General features: G+C 42.4%; 1 protein-coding gene across 1 annotated transcript in view; it reads left to right on the forward strand.

The window, feature by feature from the left end:
• ZKSCAN5 (zinc finger with KRAB and SCAN domains 5) overlaps nucleotides 1-15,251 on the forward strand; it is a gene marked incomplete at both ends in the record, with an annotated part of 29,401 nt that extends 14,150 nt beyond the window's left edge. Inside the window, 5 exons of the mRNA XM_080703839.1 lie at nucleotides 2,337-2,945; nucleotides 7,433-8,443; nucleotides 9,232-9,317; nucleotides 11,195-11,270; nucleotides 15,241-15,251. Coding sequence (XP_080559965.1) covers nucleotides 2,337-2,945; nucleotides 7,433-8,443; nucleotides 9,232-9,317; nucleotides 11,195-11,270; nucleotides 15,241-15,251 — 1,793 coding nt within the window. The remainder of the gene's footprint in view (nucleotides 1-2,336; nucleotides 2,946-7,432; nucleotides 8,444-9,231; nucleotides 9,318-11,194; nucleotides 11,271-15,240) is intronic.
• Nucleotides 15,252-16,802: the final 1,551 nt, after the last annotated feature.

The raw sequence follows: 16,802 nt of genomic DNA on the forward strand, positions 1-16,802 counted from the left end.
GGACTATACTCCCAGACCTATTTTATATTTTATTAGAAACAGGGTCTCACTAAGTTGCTGAGAGCCTCACTAAGTAGCTGAGGCTGGCTTTGAATCTGTGCGATCCTCCTTTCTCAGCCTCCCAAGCGCGGGGATTACAAGCGTGCGCTACCACGCCCGGCATAGATAAGTTTTCTAGAACTTTGTTTATTGTGCTGGGGATTGAACCAGAGGTATTGTACCTCTGAGCTACATCCCCAGCTCTATTTTATTATTATTATTTTTTTTGGGAAACAGGGTCTTGCTAGGTTGTTGACAGTTTCACTAAGTTTCTTAGACTGGTTATGAACTTGGAATCATCTTGTCTCAAGCCTAAAGTACTGGGATTACAGTGCATGCCAACATGCCCTATTAAGAACTTTGTTTCTGACAAGGAAGAGAAAAAGATTTTAGCGCTAAAAGTGTACGTGTTAAATGGATGGATTATTTTTGTATTTTTTTTAAATGGCAGAAGTTAACTTGGAATGATGATACATACCTGTAATCCCAGTACTTGGGGAGTTGAAATATCTCATTCAAGGACAGTCTCATCAAGTAGTGAGACTCTCATCAACCTAGTGAGACTCTATTTCAAAATAAATATAAAATAAGGCTGGGGGAGCCAGGTGTGGTGCTACATGCCTGTAATCTCAGTACTTGGGAGGCTGAGACAAGTAGATCACATGTTTGAGGATAGCCTCAGCAAGTAGTGAGACTTTTATCAACCTAGCAAGATCCCATTCAAAATAAAAGGGGTGGTGGTGGCTGGAGTTATAGCTCAGAGGCAAAATGTATCTGGCTTCAATCTCCAGTACCACAAAAAAGAAAAAGAAAAAAAAGAGAGCTAGGGATATAGCTCAAAGATAGAATGTCTCTGGATTAATCCCCAGTGCCACATAAAAATTAAAAAAATAAATGGGAGAAATTTTGCCGTGCATTGTGTTGCATGCTTATAATTTCAGTACTTGGTAGGTTGAGACAGGAGGATTGCAGGTTTAAGGGCAGCCTCAGCAACTAAGTGAGACCCTGTTTCAAAAATGAAAAATGAAATAGGGCTGGGGATGGTGGCGCACCCTTGTAATCCCAGCACTCAAGAGGCTGAGACAGGAGGATCACAGTTCGCAGACAGCCTCAGCTATTTAGTGAAACCCTGTTTCAAAAATAAAAAGACTAGCTGGGCATGATGGTGCATGCTTGTAATCTCAGTATTAGTGAGGGTGAGACTGGAGGATCGTGGTTCATGGACAGCCTCAGCTACTTAGTGAGGTCATTCACAACTTAGTGAGACCCTATTTCAAAATAAAGAATAAAAAAATAGGGCAGGGGTATAGCTCGGAGGCCCCTGGGTTCCATCCCCAGACCCACAAAAATAAATAAATAAATAAACAAATAATAGGGCTGGGGTATAGCCTGGAGGTAGAGTGCCCTGGGTTCCATTCCCAGTACCACAGAAAAAAAAGAAAAGAAAAAAGAAAAGAAAAAGAAAAATAGGGCTGAGGATATAGCTCAGAGATAGAATGCCCCTGGGTTAAATCCCCAGTAATACACACACACAAAGGTTATACATGTATCCAGTAAAGAAATTCAACTAGTATAAATAGGTATAAAGTGAAAAATAAATCACCTACCTAGTTTTTCTCATGTAGGTGATAATTGTTACCAGATTCTTGATTGTATCTCTAGGCATATTATATATATATATATATATATATATATATATATATATATATATATATATATTATGCAAAACTGATAGCACCCTATTCCATTTTTGTTTTATTTTGGTTCTGGGGATTGAACCCAAGGGTATTCTACCTCTGAACTATACCCCAAGTCCTTTTTTATTTTTTGTTTTGAAATATATCTCACAATGATTAAGGCCAGCTTCAGCAACTTAGCAAGGCCCCCCCAGCAACTTAGAGCCTGTTTGAAATAAAAAATAAATAGGGCTTGGGGTGTAACTTGGAGGTAGATGCACCTAGGTTCAATCCCCAGTGCTATAAAAAAAAAGGATTAATCTATTTAGTACTGCACAGGTAGTCACCAACAGTTACTGTATGTAAATATCATACCAAGAAGATGCCTCTTCATTAACAAGAGTGTCTGCCCTTTAGTCTCATTCCTTTGACCCATTCTGGCCAGATCTTCTCTTACCCTGCCTCAGTTTTCTGTTTGGATATTCTTTAGCCCATCCCCATATTGGCAAGTCATTTTACATTCATTCCTACACATATTTCACTTAATCATCATCCTTCCTAGAACCCTCCATCATTTTCTTGTAATGCAAGAAATAGCTAATTTTCCTTGTCTTATTTCAGATCGTGAGTCCAAGGACAACAATGTGGAACTCATAGTAAAGCAGATTTCCGATGACACAGACCCGCGTTGGATGGCAGCAGGAAGCACCGAGAGGAATGCACCCCAGAGTCCAGAGCTGGCTTCAGTTAGTGACCTTAAGGGCATGGTCCAGAGGTGGCAGGTGAACCCCACTGTGGGGAAGTCAAGGCAGAATCCTTCCCAGAAGAGAGATCTCAGCGCCAACACAGACATTAACCGGAAGCAGAACGCAAATGGTGAAAGAGGTCACAGATGTAATGATTGCGGGAAATTTTTCCTTCAAGCCTCCAACTTTATTCAGCATCGGCGAATCCACACCGGAGAAAAACCATTTAAGTGTGGCGAATGTGGGAAAAGCTATAACCAGCGCGTGCACCTCACTCAGCACCAGAGAGTCCACACTGGCGAGAAGCCCTATAAGTGCCAGGTGTGCGGGAAGGCTTTCCGGGTGAGCTCCCACCTTGTGCAGCACCACAGCGTCCACAGCGGAGAGAGGCCCTATGGGTGTAACGAGTGCGGCAAGAGCTTCGGGCGCCATTCACACCTGATCGAACACCTGAAACGACACTTCAGAGAGAAATCCCAAAGATGTATGCGTGAGGCGTTTGTATTGGGGAAAAAATGGAGACACAAATAGTTTTATTTATTTATTTATTTTTTTGCAGTTCTGGAGATTATACCCAGGGGCATTCTGCCTCTAGGCTACACTCTCAGTCCTATTTTTATTCTTTATTTTGAAACAGGGTCTCACTGAGTTGCAAAGGGCCTCACTGAGGCTGTCTGTGAACTGTGATCCTCCTGTCTCAGCCTCCCAAATGCTGGGATTACAAGTATGCGCCACCATGCCCGGCTCTGCAAAATCTTTTTTATTTTTATTTTTTTGTGGTACTGGGGATTGAACCCAGGGGCATCTACCTTTGAGCTACACCCTCTTTTATATTTAATTTTTTTTAAACCAGGTATTTTATTTTTCTTTGGAAACAGGGTCTATTTTATTTTTACTTATCCTTATATTGCTTGCTAAGGCTGGCCACAAACTCGTGATCATCTTATCCCTACCTCCAAGTCCTGCCTATGCCATCATGCCCGGCTCACTTATTTCATATTATTGTTGTTGTTGTTAACAACATATATATATATATATATATATATATATATATATATATATATATATATATAATGTTATATATTATTATATTATATATATATATTATATATATTATTATAATATATAACAATAATGTTATATATTCAGAATTAAACCCAGGGGCAGTCTACCTCTGAGTTATATCCCCCAGTCCTATTTTATTTTATTTTTGAAACTGGTCTCACTATGTTAATCAGAGTCTCACTGCTTGCTGAGTCTGTCTTTGAACCTGGAATCCTCCTGTGTCAGCCTCCCAAGTACTAGCATTCACTAATTTTAAAATAATAAATAAACTGGACACTGTGGTTCACGCCTATAATCCTAATATTTGGCTGGATGAACTAGGAGGATTGCAGGTTTGAGGCTAGGTTTAGCAAATTAGCGAGACCCTCAGCAACTTAACTAGACCTTGTTTCAAAGTAAATAATAAAAAAGGTAGGATGTGTAGCTCAGAGGTAGAGTGCTCCTGGGTTCAACCTAATCCACAGTACCAAAAAGAAAAAAAAGATGAATAACAGTAATATAGGAAATTTAGAGGAAAGGAGGGAGAAAAACAATCACAATCCCTCCAATCTAGCAAATATAACTATTATTATTAGAGTGTTTCCTTCTATCGTGTGTGTGTGTGTGTGTGTGTGTGTGTGTGTGTGTGTTGCTGTTTTATTTTTTATTTGGAAACAGGGTGTCACAACGTTGCTGAGGCTCGATTTAAACCTGCAAATGTCCTGTCTTGGCTTCCCAAGTACTGGGGTTACAGGTTTGAGGCATCATGTCTGGCCTGTTGTTTTTTTTGTGTGTGTGTTGTACTGGGGATGGAACCCAGGGGCATTTGACCCCCGAGCTACACCCCCCAGCCCTATATTTTATTTTTTATTCTGAAACAGGGTCTCACTGAGTTGTAAAGGGCTCATTAAGTAGCTGAGGCTGTCCTCAAAATGTGATCTTCCTGTCTAAGCCTCCCAAATACTGGGATTACAAGAGTGCACCACCACACCTGGCTTCTGTGTGTGTGTGTGTGTTTTTTTAATAAGCCTATTTTACATATTTTTTCTCAAAGGGTACAATAAGACATAAACACTTTCCACTGTTGCTCTGCCTTCCTATTTAGTTCTGACAATCCACCATTATTGCTGACATCATACTTTATCCAACTATTCTTCGGTTGTTGAACTTCTAATGTCTTCTTTGTTCTGATAATTATGTTATACCTATGAATTTTCATGTATTTAGGATTATTTCCATATAATAGGTTCCTTGTAGATGAAAAGGTAAAAAAAAATATTTTTATACTTCTTGATATATACCACCAAAGTGTTTTCTTTTTTGGTGTTGGGGGTTGAACCCAGGAGCATTCTGTCTCTGAGCTATACCCACAGCCCTATATTTTAATTTTTTAATTAATTAATTAATTAATTAATTTTTTTTTTTTTTGTGGTACTGGGGATGGAACCCGGGGCATTCTACTTCCGAGCTACATAACCAGCCCTATTTTTATTTTTTATTTTTTCTTTCTTTCTTTATTTTTTTGTGTGTGGTACTGGGGGTGGAACCCAGGCTATACCTCTGGGCTATACTCTTAGCCCTATTTTATATTTTATTTGGAAACAGGGTCTTACTAAGTAGCTGAGGTTGGCTTAGAACCTGTGCGATCCTCCTGTCTCAGCCTCCCAAGCGCTGGGATTACAGCGTGCACCACCACACCTGGCCTTATTCTTTATTTTTGAAGCAGGGTCTCACTGAGTCACAAAGGGCCTCACTGAGTGGCTGAGGCTGTCTGTAAACTGCAATCTTCCTGTCTCAGCTTCCCAAATGCTGGGATTACAAGTGTGCACTACCATGCCTGGCATCAAAATATTTTTTAACAAGTTGAGAAAGCAGAAGAGAATTCTTTGTTTTCATTTTTCTTAATTTTATTATGAATTAAATTGAGTAATTTTTCTATTTACTTTTTTTAAGTCTGCATATTAACATATGCAGATGAGACCACCATAAATGGAGCTGTGAAAAATTTTTTTTTTAGTGGTATTGGGGATGGAACCCAGGGGCATTCTACATTCGAGCTACACCCCCAGCCCTATTTTTATTATTATTATTATTATTATTATTATTATTATTATTAATTTTGAAACAGGGTCTCACTGAGTTGCAAAGAGCCTCACTAAGTAGCTGTGGCTGTCCACCACCCTTGATCCTCCCATCTCCCCCTCCCAAGTGCTGGGATTACAAGCATGCACCACCATGCCCAGCTGGATCTGTAAATTTAAAGGCTCTTAGTAACATTGTTCAGATAGGCTGGGTTTGGCAGCATACAACTGTAATCCTGATATTTGAGAAGCTAAGATCAGAGGATCACAGGTTCAAGGCCGGATGCACCCATTTAATGAGACCCTGTTTCAAAAATAAAAAAATAAAAAGATAAGCTAGGCATGGTGATGCATGCCTGTAATCCCAGTACTTTGGAGGCTGAGATAGGAGGATTGTAGGTTTGAGGACAGCCTCCGCAAATAGTAAAGACTCATCAACTCAGACTGTGTTTCAAAATAAGAATAAATTAGGGCTAGGGGTGGAGCTCAGAGGTAGAATGCCCCTGGGTTTAATCCCCAGGATCACAATAAATAAATAAGTGGGATAGGGTGTAGCTTGGAGGTAGAATACCCCTGGGCTTGATATCAAATACAATGAAAAATAATAATAGTTAAAAGTTTAAAGCCAGGTGTGGTGGCACATGCTTGTAATCCCAGTATTTGGGAGGCTGAGACCCAAGGATCGAGGATCGTGGTTTGTGGCCAGCCTCAGCTACTTAGTGAGGCCCTCAACAACTTAGTGAGACCATGTTTCCAAATAAAGAATAAAAAATTGGGTTGGGGTGTAGCTTGAAGGTAGAATGCCTCTGGGTTCCATCCCCAGTACTGGAAAAAAAAAAAAAAGGCCTAAAAAATAGAGCTGGGGGTACAGCTCAAAGGTACTATGCCTCTCTGGGTTCCATCCCCAGTAAGGCAAAAAAAAAAAATTAAAAATTAAAAATTATTCAGACAACTCTTAAGTCTGGCCATTTTTTTAAAATTATGTCTTTGGGATTCCCAAACCCAGCTACTTGCAACTCACGTAACTGACCGCCATGTCTTCCGTCATGGTATGCAAGTTCATGAGGTTCAGGATGACTTAAAGTTCTGTGTTGAGTGGAGCTGCCCCTTTTTCTGGTTTTATCCCATTCTACTTGGTGACTACCTCATTTGGGAAACCCATCCAATAGTGCTCTGGACTTGAAAAACAGTTGCTTTAGAATGGTGTCATTTAGGCGGGCGTGGGGGTGCACGCTTGTAGTCCCCGCACTTGGGAGGCTGAGACAGGAGGATCGCACAGGTTCGAAGCCAGCCTCAGCTACTTAGTGAGGCTCTCAGCAACTCAGTGAGACCCTGTTTCCAAATAAAGTATAAAATAGGTCTGGGAGTATAGCCTGGAGGTTGAAAAGCCCAGTACCACACACACAAAAATAAATAAATAAAATAGTGTCAGTTATGTCTTCCCTCAGTCTAGCCCTCACTAAATAGCTGAGGCTAACTGGGTGTGGTGGCACATGCGTGTAATCCCAACATTTGGGAGGCTGAGACCAGAGGACCATGGTTCACAGATAGCCTCAGCTACTTAGGCCCTTTGCAACTCAGCGAGACCCTGTTTCCAAATAAAGAATAAAAAAGAGAGCTGGAGTTGAACCTTGGAGGTAGAATGCTCCTGGGTTCAATCCCCTAAACTGAAAAAAAGAAAAAAATAGGTTTGAGGGTATAGAACAGAGGTAGAATGCCTCTGGTTTCAATCATTAGCTCTATGCACATACATGTGCTCACTTGTAGACACACACACACACACACACACACACACACACGATTAATTGATGACATTTGCATTTGTTCTCTCTCGCTCTTTTTTTAGGCAGTGACAAAAGAAATAAGAATACAAAACTAAATGTTAAGAAGAAAATGTCAGAACTTTCAGAAGCAGACATGGAACTATCAGGAAAACTCCAAAGGACTGTTTCTCCAGTTCAGGGTTTTGGAGAAGGCTTTGAGCACCAAGACAAGGCAGATCGGAAGCAGGGACTCCCCATGAAAGAGATACTAGGCCAAACCTCTTCCAGGAGGATGAACTGCAGCCAAGTCACCTATGTCCACAAAAAGCCCTCTACAGGAGAGCGGCCACATAAGTGTAATGAATGTGGGAAGAGCTTTATTCAGAGCGCACATCTTATTCAGCATCAACGGATACACACTGGGGAGAAACCATTTAGGTGTGACGAATGTGGGAAGAGTTACAATCAGCGCGTGCACCTCACTCAACATCAGCGTGTTCACACTGGTGAAAAACCCTATACCTGCCACCTGTGTGGGAAAGCCTTCAGAGTGAGGTCTCATCTCGTTCAGCATCAGAGTGTGCACAGTGGGGAGAGGCCCTTTAAGTGTAATGAGTGCGGGAAAGGCTTTGGGAGGCGTTCGCACCTGGCTGGACATCTGCGACTCCACTCGAGAGAGAAATCCCATCAGTGTCATGAGTGTGGGGAAATCTTTTTTCAATATGTTAGCCTAATTGAGCATCAAGTGCTCCACATGGGGCAGAAAAGTGAAAAAAATGGCCTTTGCGAGGAAGCATATAGTTGGAACTTGACAGTGATTGAAGACAAGAAGATCGAGCTACAAGAGCAGCCTTATAAGTGTGATGTATGTGGAAAAGATTTTAGGTACAGTTCAGATCTTATTCAGCATTATAGAACTCATACTGCAGAGAAGCCCCAGACATGTGATATATGTAGAGACAGTGTTGGCCAGTGTTCCCACATAAAGCAACACCAAAAAGTCTTTTCCACCACCAAACCCCACCAGTGCAATGAGTGTGGGAGAGTCTTCACTCTGAAGTCACATCTTAACCAACATCAGAGAATCCACACTGGTGAGAAACCTTTTCAGTGTAAAGAATGTGGAATGAGTTTCAGCTGGAGCTGCAGCCTTTTTAAGCATCTGAGAAGCCATGAGAGGACAGATCCTATAAATACCTTAAGTGTATAGGTGTTTCTAGTAAGAAACAACCTGCTTTCAGAGAAGCCTTTTTGAAGAGAAACCTTAACTCTTACAATGAGTGTAATAACAGCGTCACGTATTTTTCCAGTTTAACCATCAAATCTACGGGTGTGTTGAAATCTTTCAGTTAGAACTCAGCCGTTAGGAGCATTGGAGCATCTACAAGAAAGAAATATCCAGTCGCTTTCCCCACTGAGAAGCACTTTGTAGCGCCTTCATGCTTGCAAATCTAGACAAAAAGAGGCCCTCTGGATACAGTGGATGAAGGACAGCCTTCCAACGACACTCATATTTGAAACTCATAAAACTGATACTAGGGCAAGCCTCCCGAATGCAGTAGACATAAGCTTTATTTGTAGTTTCTGCCTTGTTTGACAGCATATCTATTCAGGGAAGCGTGCCATGAAAGAAAGAACTCGAGCATGATCTGATTTGGTACCTCAGCTATGAACTTTTTCTAGAAATAATTATCCCAACCACTAGAATGCTCTGGTCATTGTCCTCATCTTGAGTATTAAACCCTTTGAAGGAAATTGACTGAAGGCATCTGTTTGGGCAGCGTTGGGCTTCAGAGGCTGATGGGATATGTTCTTGCTGCCTTCATCAGTCCACAGCTTCTCCAGGAAACACTCTACCGTGTTTTTGCTTTGATTCTGTTAGCAACGAAGTTAGCTGGTAGAGCAGTTAGATTTGTGAATTTAGGAGAAACCAGAAGCCAGGCCCAGTGGTCCACACCTATACTACTAGTATGTTGGAGGCTCAGACAGGGGGAATCCCTGTTTGAGGTTTGAAGCCAGCCTTAGCAATTTAGCAGGACACTTGTTTCAAAAAGGAGGGTAGCTAAATCAGAATTGAGTTAAAAATCTCAGTACAGCCGGATGCTGTGGCACACACCTATAATCCCAGTATTTGGGAGGCTGAAATAGGAAGATCACAAGTTGGAGACCAGCCTCAGCCAATTAGCGAGACCTTGATTTGCAATAAAAAATAGGACAGTAGCTTAGAGGCAGAATGTCCTTGGGTTTGATCCCCAGTATAAACAAAACAAAACAAAACAAAAAACAAACAAAAAAACCCCCAGCTTTGTCCAAGTAGTATGTATACCAATTCCTTGGGAATAGACCTTCTCTATAGGTAGCATGATGGCAGAGAATGAGTTTCAGTTTTACACTGCAGCTGGAATTGAAAAGTGGGGAGCGGGGTGCGGGGGGAGATGTGGTCCAGTAGCCCTGTCTTATGGGAAGGTCTTGGTAGATGTGTGTGTGTGTGTGTGTGTGTGTTACTGAGGATTGAACCCAGATGCATTCTACCTCTGAGCTACACCCCTAGCTAGCCCTATTTTATTTTGAAAGAGTCTCAGCTGGGCATGGTGGTGCATGCTTGTAATCCCAGTACTTGGGAGGCTGAGACAGAAGACTCCCAGATTCGTGGCCAGCCTTAGCAATTTGTGAGGCCCTCTTCAACTAGTGAGACAAAATAAAGAATAAAAAAAAAATAGGGCAAGAGGTGTAGCTAGGGGGATAGAATGCCTCTTGGTTCAATCCCTAGTACCCCCCCAAGCCCCCCCAAAAAAAGAATGAAACAAAGTCTCATGGAATTGCAGAGGGCCTCAGACTTCTGAGGCTGGCCATGAAACTGATTCCCCTGTCTCAGCTTCCCAAGTATGGGGATTATAGGAGTGTGCCACCACATCCTGCTTGCCTCTTGGTTCAATCCCTAGTACCCCCCCAAGCCCCCCCAAAAAAAGAATGAAACAAAGTCTCATGGAATTGCAGAGGGCCTCAGACTTCTGAGGCTGGCCATGAAACTGATTCCCCTGTCTCAGCTTCCCAAGTATGGGGATTATAGGAGTGTGCCACCACATCCTGCTTGGTAGGGTGTGTGTTCACTGGGATTGGACCTAGGGACATTGTACCTCGAGCTACTACCCTATCTTATTTTTGTTTTGAAACAAGGTCTCACTAGGTTGATGTCTCACTATTTACTGAGGCTGACCTCAAATTTATAATCTTCCTGTCTCAGCCTCCTAAATACTGGGATTACAGGCACAGGCCGCCTGCTTGACTCTTGATAAGAATTTTGAGGGGGAAAGATAACATGGATGAGGGCCCTGACTGATTGTTTGCCAGAGAGAATGAGAGTGCTTCTGGCAATGCTGAAGCCCTGATTCTGCTTCTTAACCTTTTCAACATTAAAATGTAAGAAAATACTTGTAGTGTAGAGCATGATAACTTGTAATTCAATGGAGAGTGCTTCTTTTTTTTTTCTTTCTGGTACTGGAGATTTAAACTAGGGGTATTCTGCCTCAGAGCTACATAGCCCTTTTATTTTTTACTTTGAAACAGTATTGCTAAATTGCGGAGGGTCTTTCTGCTTTGCTGAGACTGCCCTTGAACTTGTAGTCCTCCCGTCTCAGTGCTGGGATTACTGGTGTGTTTCACCATGCCTGGCTAGTAGTAGAGCACTTGCCTCTCCTCTTCAGGGTCCAGGATTCTATCTCCAGCACCACAAGAAAAACAAAAAGGAGGATTGGTCATCTCAGAGTTACTTTTCAGGAAGGCAGTGACAGACCAATATGGAAATAACTAGTCGGGTTATTTCCGGTTATTTCTTTTGGGCACAGATAAAGCAGAGGGATCTCATTAACATCCAACTGAACCTGGCCCAATCAGGACAGTTGACACATGCCTATAATACCAGTGAGTTGGGAGGCCGAGGCGGGAGAATTGCATGTTCAAGACCAGCCTGGTAATTTAGTGAGACAGGACCCTGTTTCAATAAAAAATAAAAAGGGCTGCTGGTGTAGCTCAGGAGTGGTTCCCCCCTGAGTTCAACCCTCAGTACCACGAGGAAAAAAAAAAAAAGGAACTGGACTGTTTGGGAAATTTGGTTTCTAGCTATGATTTTGCAGGTCAGGTGAACAGCTTAGCTTCTGCTTGGTGTGGACTTTTAGCATGATGCCATTTGGATTTTCAGCTGGTCTGTGCGGGGGCTTAGTCCAAATTACAGGAGCCTCCTATAATCTTCAACAGGTGCAGGGAGCATGTTGGTTACATTTTTGTTGGTGGTGGTTGGTACTGGGAATTGAACCCAGAGCATTCTGCTTCTGAGCTATGCTCCCGCCCTATTTGTTTGTTTATTTTGTAGCACTGGGGATTAAACCCAAAGTATTCTACCTCTGAGTTATACCCCCCAGCCATTTATTTATTTATTTATTTATTTGTTTATTTATTTATTTACTTATTTTTATTTTTTACAGTACTGGGTATGGAACCCAGGGGCAGTCTACCTCCGAGCTAAACTCCCAGCCCTAGTTTTTATTTTATTTTTGTATTTTTATATTTTGTGGTACTAGGGTGGAACCCAGGGGCTTTTCTACCTCCGGGATATACTCCCAGACCTTTTTTATATACTTTATTTAGAAACAGGGTCTCACTAAGTTGCTGAGAGCCTTATTAATTAGCTAAGGCTGGCTTTGAACCCTTGCGATCCTCCTGTCTCAGCCTCCCAAGGGCTGGGATTACCAGCATGTGTCACCATGCCCAGCTTAGTTTTTATTTATTTATTTATTTATTTATTTATTTATTTATTTATTTATTTATTTGCAGTACTGGGGATGGAATCCAGGGACATTCTACCTCCGAGCTATACCCCCAGCCCTATTTTTTAATTCTTTTTTAAATTTTTTATTGCGGGTCTGGTGATGGAACCCAGGGGCATTCAACCTCTGAGCTATACCTCCTGCCCTATTTTTTATTCTTTATTTTGAAACAGGGGCTCACTGAGTTGCAAAGGGGCTCACAGAGTAGCAGAGTCTGGCCTAGAGCCACGATCCTCCTGTCTCAGCCTCACAAATGCTGGGGTTACAAGTGTGCACCACTATGCCCAGCTAGCCCAATTTTTATTTCATATATATATTTCATATATATATATATATATATATATATATATATATATATATATATATATATTCTTTTTGAACCGGGGATCAAACCCAGGGCACCACACGTGCAAAGCAGGTGCTTTGCCACTGAGCTACATCCCGGCCCCTTTATTTCTTTTGTTTTCCTTTTTTTCTTTTTGGTGGTATTGAGGTTCCTGGAAACCCTTCTCCCTCTGGGCTACACTCCCAGACCTATTTTATATTTTTTATTTGGAAAGAGGGTCTATTAAGCCAGCGAGGCTGGCTTCGAACCTGCGTGATCCTCCTGTCTCCGCCTCCCAAGTGCAGGGATTACAAGCGTGTGCCACCACGCCCGGCTTTATTTCTTATTTGTAAACAGGGTCTCACTAAGTTACAGAGGGCATTGCTAAATTTTCCAGGCTGGATTCAAACCTACATTTCTCCTGTCTCAACCTGCCACATACTGGCACATACTGGATTACAAGCGTGCACCACCACACTTGGCTTACTTATACTTTTTTTTTTTTTTTTTTTTTTGTGTGTGTGTGTGTGTGTGTGTGTGTGTGTGTGTGGTACTGGGGATGAAACCCAGGGGCATTCTACCTCTGGGCTACACCCCCAGCCCTATTTTTTATTCTTTATTTTGAAACAAGGTCTCACTAAATTGTTTTGTTTTTGTGGTACTGGGAATGGAACCCAGAGGTATTGTACCCCTGAGCTACACCCCCAGCCCTATTTTTTATTTTGATACAGGGTCTCACTGAATTGCAGAGGGCCTCACTGAGTTGCTGAGGCTGTCCATGAACTGCAATCCTCCTGTCTCAACCTCCCAAATACTGGGATTACCAGCATGCACCACCACACCTAGCCCTTGAAACAGGGTCTTGATAAGCTGCTGAGGTTGGTCTCAAACTTGTGATCTTCCCATATCAGCCTCCCAAGTACTGGGATTACAGGTGTTCACCACCATGCCTGGCTGCAATACATCCTCTTTAAAGCAATATTTAAACCTAAACATAAAATTATGAGTTGATTGTTTCCACCTGTGTCATCTAAAGAACCATTGAAAGAAAATTTTGTTCAAAAGTAAAATGGTGCTGGGAATGATGCTGCACACCTGTAATCCTAGTACTTGGGAAGTTGATACAAGAAGATCATAGGCTTGAGGACAACCTTAGCAAGTAGAGACTCATCAACCTAGCAAGACCCTGTTTCAAAATAAAAATAAGATAGGACTGGAGTGCAGCTTGAAGATAGAATGCTCCTAGATTAGATCTCCAGTAACACATACGCGTGTATGCGCGCACACACACACAGACACACACACACACCACTAGCAGCAAAATGGTAGCTACTGTTTTGGCGGGGGGTTATTGGAGATTGAACTCTGGACATTCTACCTCTGAGCTACACTCCCACCCCTTCTCATTTTTTATTTTGAAACAGAGTCTTGCTGAATTGCTGAGGTTATTTTTGAATCAGTGGTCCTCTTGTCTCAGCATCCCAAGTACCCAGATTACAGGCATACATCACCATGCCTGGCTGGTAGGTAGTGTTTTTTTGTTTTGTTTTGTTTTTTTTTTTTTGCGGGTCTGTGGATGGAACCCAGGGGCATTTGACCTCCAAGCTACACCCCTTGCCCTATTTTTTATTCTTTATTTTGAAACCGAGTCTCACTGAGTTGCAGAGGGCCTAAGTAGCTGAGGCTGTCTGCGAACCATGATCCTCCAGGTCTCAGCCTCCCAAATGCTGGGATTACAAGCGTGCACCACCATGCCCAGCTCTAGGTAGTGTATTTTAGAGAACCTTGCTCCTTGTTAGGACTCATTGACTCCTAGAGAAGCTGGGAGCTGTGCTGCATGCCTGTAATCACCGTATTTGGGAGGCTGAGATAGATGGATCACTGGTTTGGGCCAGACTCCGTGATTTATTGAGCTCCTGTTTCAAAATTAAAAACCAGGCCAGGCACAGTGGTACACGCTTGTAATCCCAGTACTTTGGAGGTTGAGATAGGAGGATCACGCAGGTTCGAAGCCGGCCTTAACTACTTAGTGAGCCTTTCAGCAACTTAGCGAGACCCTGTTTCCAAGTAAAAAGAATATATTTAAAAAATAGGTCTGAAGCTGGGCGTCATGGTGCATGCTTATAATCCCAGCATTTGGGAGGCTGAGACCGGAAGATCATGGTTTGAGGACAGTCTCAGCTACTTAGTGAGGCCCTCTGCAACTCAGTGAGACCTGGTTTCAAAATAATAAAAATTAGGGCAGGAGGTGCAGCTCGGAGGTTGAATAATGCCCCTGGGTTCCATCCCCAGACCTGAAAAAAAAAAAAAATAGCCAGGCATAGTGGCTCACGCTTGTAATCCCTGCGCTTGGGAGGCGGAGACAGGAGGATCACGCAGGTTCGAAGCCAGTCACACTGGCTTAAGGAGACCCTGTTTCCAAATAAAAAAGTATAAAAATAGGTCTGGGAGCATAGCCCGGACGTAGAAGGGCTTCCAGGAACCCCAGTACCACCAAAAAATTTAAAATAAATAAGTAAATAAATAAAAATAAAAGGTCTGGGAGTGTAGCCCGGAGGTAGAAAGCCTCTGGGTTCTATCCTCAGTAACACCCCCACACACATAAGTAAATGTAAAATAAAATAGGGCTGGTGGTGTGGCTTTGGTGGTAGAATTCCCTGGGTTCAATCCCTAGTGCTAAAAAAAAAAAAAAAAAAAAAGTAAATGTACTCTTAAAAGGGTGCCTTCTGTGGTCCTTTTTCAGGTTTAAAGTGAGTTGGCTAAAACTTGGGACACTGCAACACCATCATGGTTTGTTCACCTGTTACAGAAATAGCTTCCCACTAATAGGTATAGCCTGTGAGGTGCTTTGAGGTAGAGAAATGGTAACTCAGAAAAGAACTCCAAACCTATGGCTACCCTATAATATTAAAAGAGCAGTTTTGAGGAGGAAGTAACGTGTCATGTGTTGTCCCAGTGTTATATGCAGGTTTAGCGAGAAATGAGAGACTCGAGAATTCAAGGGAAAGTGCCAATTGAAGCCTTTATTAGCTCGCCAGTGGCAGTACCCTCAGTCTAGAAATCCGACTGGAGGGGTGGCCAGGGAGAGGGGCTTATGTAGGGGAGGAAGGAGAGAGGAAAAAAACCACACGCAGGTGGCCTTGAGATGAGCCAGAGCAAGCAAGCCATCTTGCAGAAGCAGAACTGGCCGTTATCTATATCTTATTTGGCAAGAGCTTAATGTCCCATCCTTGAGCAACACAATTTACTTTTGTACAGTGGGGAAGAAAGGGAGGGGCGGTAAGTGAAACAGTGTAGAATGGCTGACAGAAACAAAATGGGGTTACTTTTGTTACTACATTTGGTACAGGCACAAGAACTTGTAATCTTAAACTTAGCCAATGAACACAGAGTATTACATCAGGGGTCTGTTAATAGGAACAAAAGTTGGATATCACCTGGGGAGCATATTTGTGTTCAACCCAAGAAAAGGTTTATAGCCGGGCGTGGTGGCGCACGCTTGTAATCCCAGCATTTGGGAGGCTGAGACTGGAGGATCACGGTTCACGGACAGCCTCAGCTACTTAGTGAGGCCTTCTGCAACTCAGTGAGACCCTGTCTCAAAATAAAGAATAAAAATTGGGCAGGGGGTGTAGCTTGGAGGTCGAATGCCTCTGGGTCCCATCCCCAGGCCCGCAAAAAAAAAAAGAAAAGGTTTATAAGTGAAGCTGTCCAGCAAGCAAAGGATCAAGTATATTTTCTCTCTCTGATTTTGACTCCAGTGTGACAGGGATACCCTTGACTAAAAAGACAGCATTGCAGTATGAAGTTGGACTAGATCAATGATACTCAAGGAAGACAAGACAAAATTTTTGAGACAATGGTACAGTTTGAAGAATCATACAGAATGCACACTTCAGAATTGTTAATTTGATATAAAAATAACATTAAAGGAGACCATTTTATTTGCTTAAGCAATGTCTAAATTCCCTTCCAAATGGTGTGTGTGTGTGTGTGTGTGTGTGTGTGTGTGTAGTGCTTGGGGATTGAACCCAGGGGCGTTCTACCTCTTGAGATACACCCTAGCCCTATTTTTTATTTATAGTTAATCTGTGTGTGTGTGGGGGGGGTACTGCGGTTGGAACCCAGGGGCATTCTACCTCTGAGCTACACCCCCAGCCCTATTTTTTATTCTTTATTTTGAAACAGGGTCTCACTGAGTTGCAAAGGGCCTCACTAAGTAGCTGAGGCTCTCCTCGAACCACAATCCTTCTGTCTCAGCCTCTCAAATGATGGGATTACAAGTGTGTGTCACCACGCCCAGTT

Source organism: Muscardinus avellanarius (assembly GCF_963383645.1).
Source record: "Muscardinus avellanarius genome assembly, chromosome: 10".
NCBI classification, from domain to species: Eukaryota; Metazoa; Chordata; class Mammalia; order Rodentia; family Gliridae; genus Muscardinus; species Muscardinus avellanarius.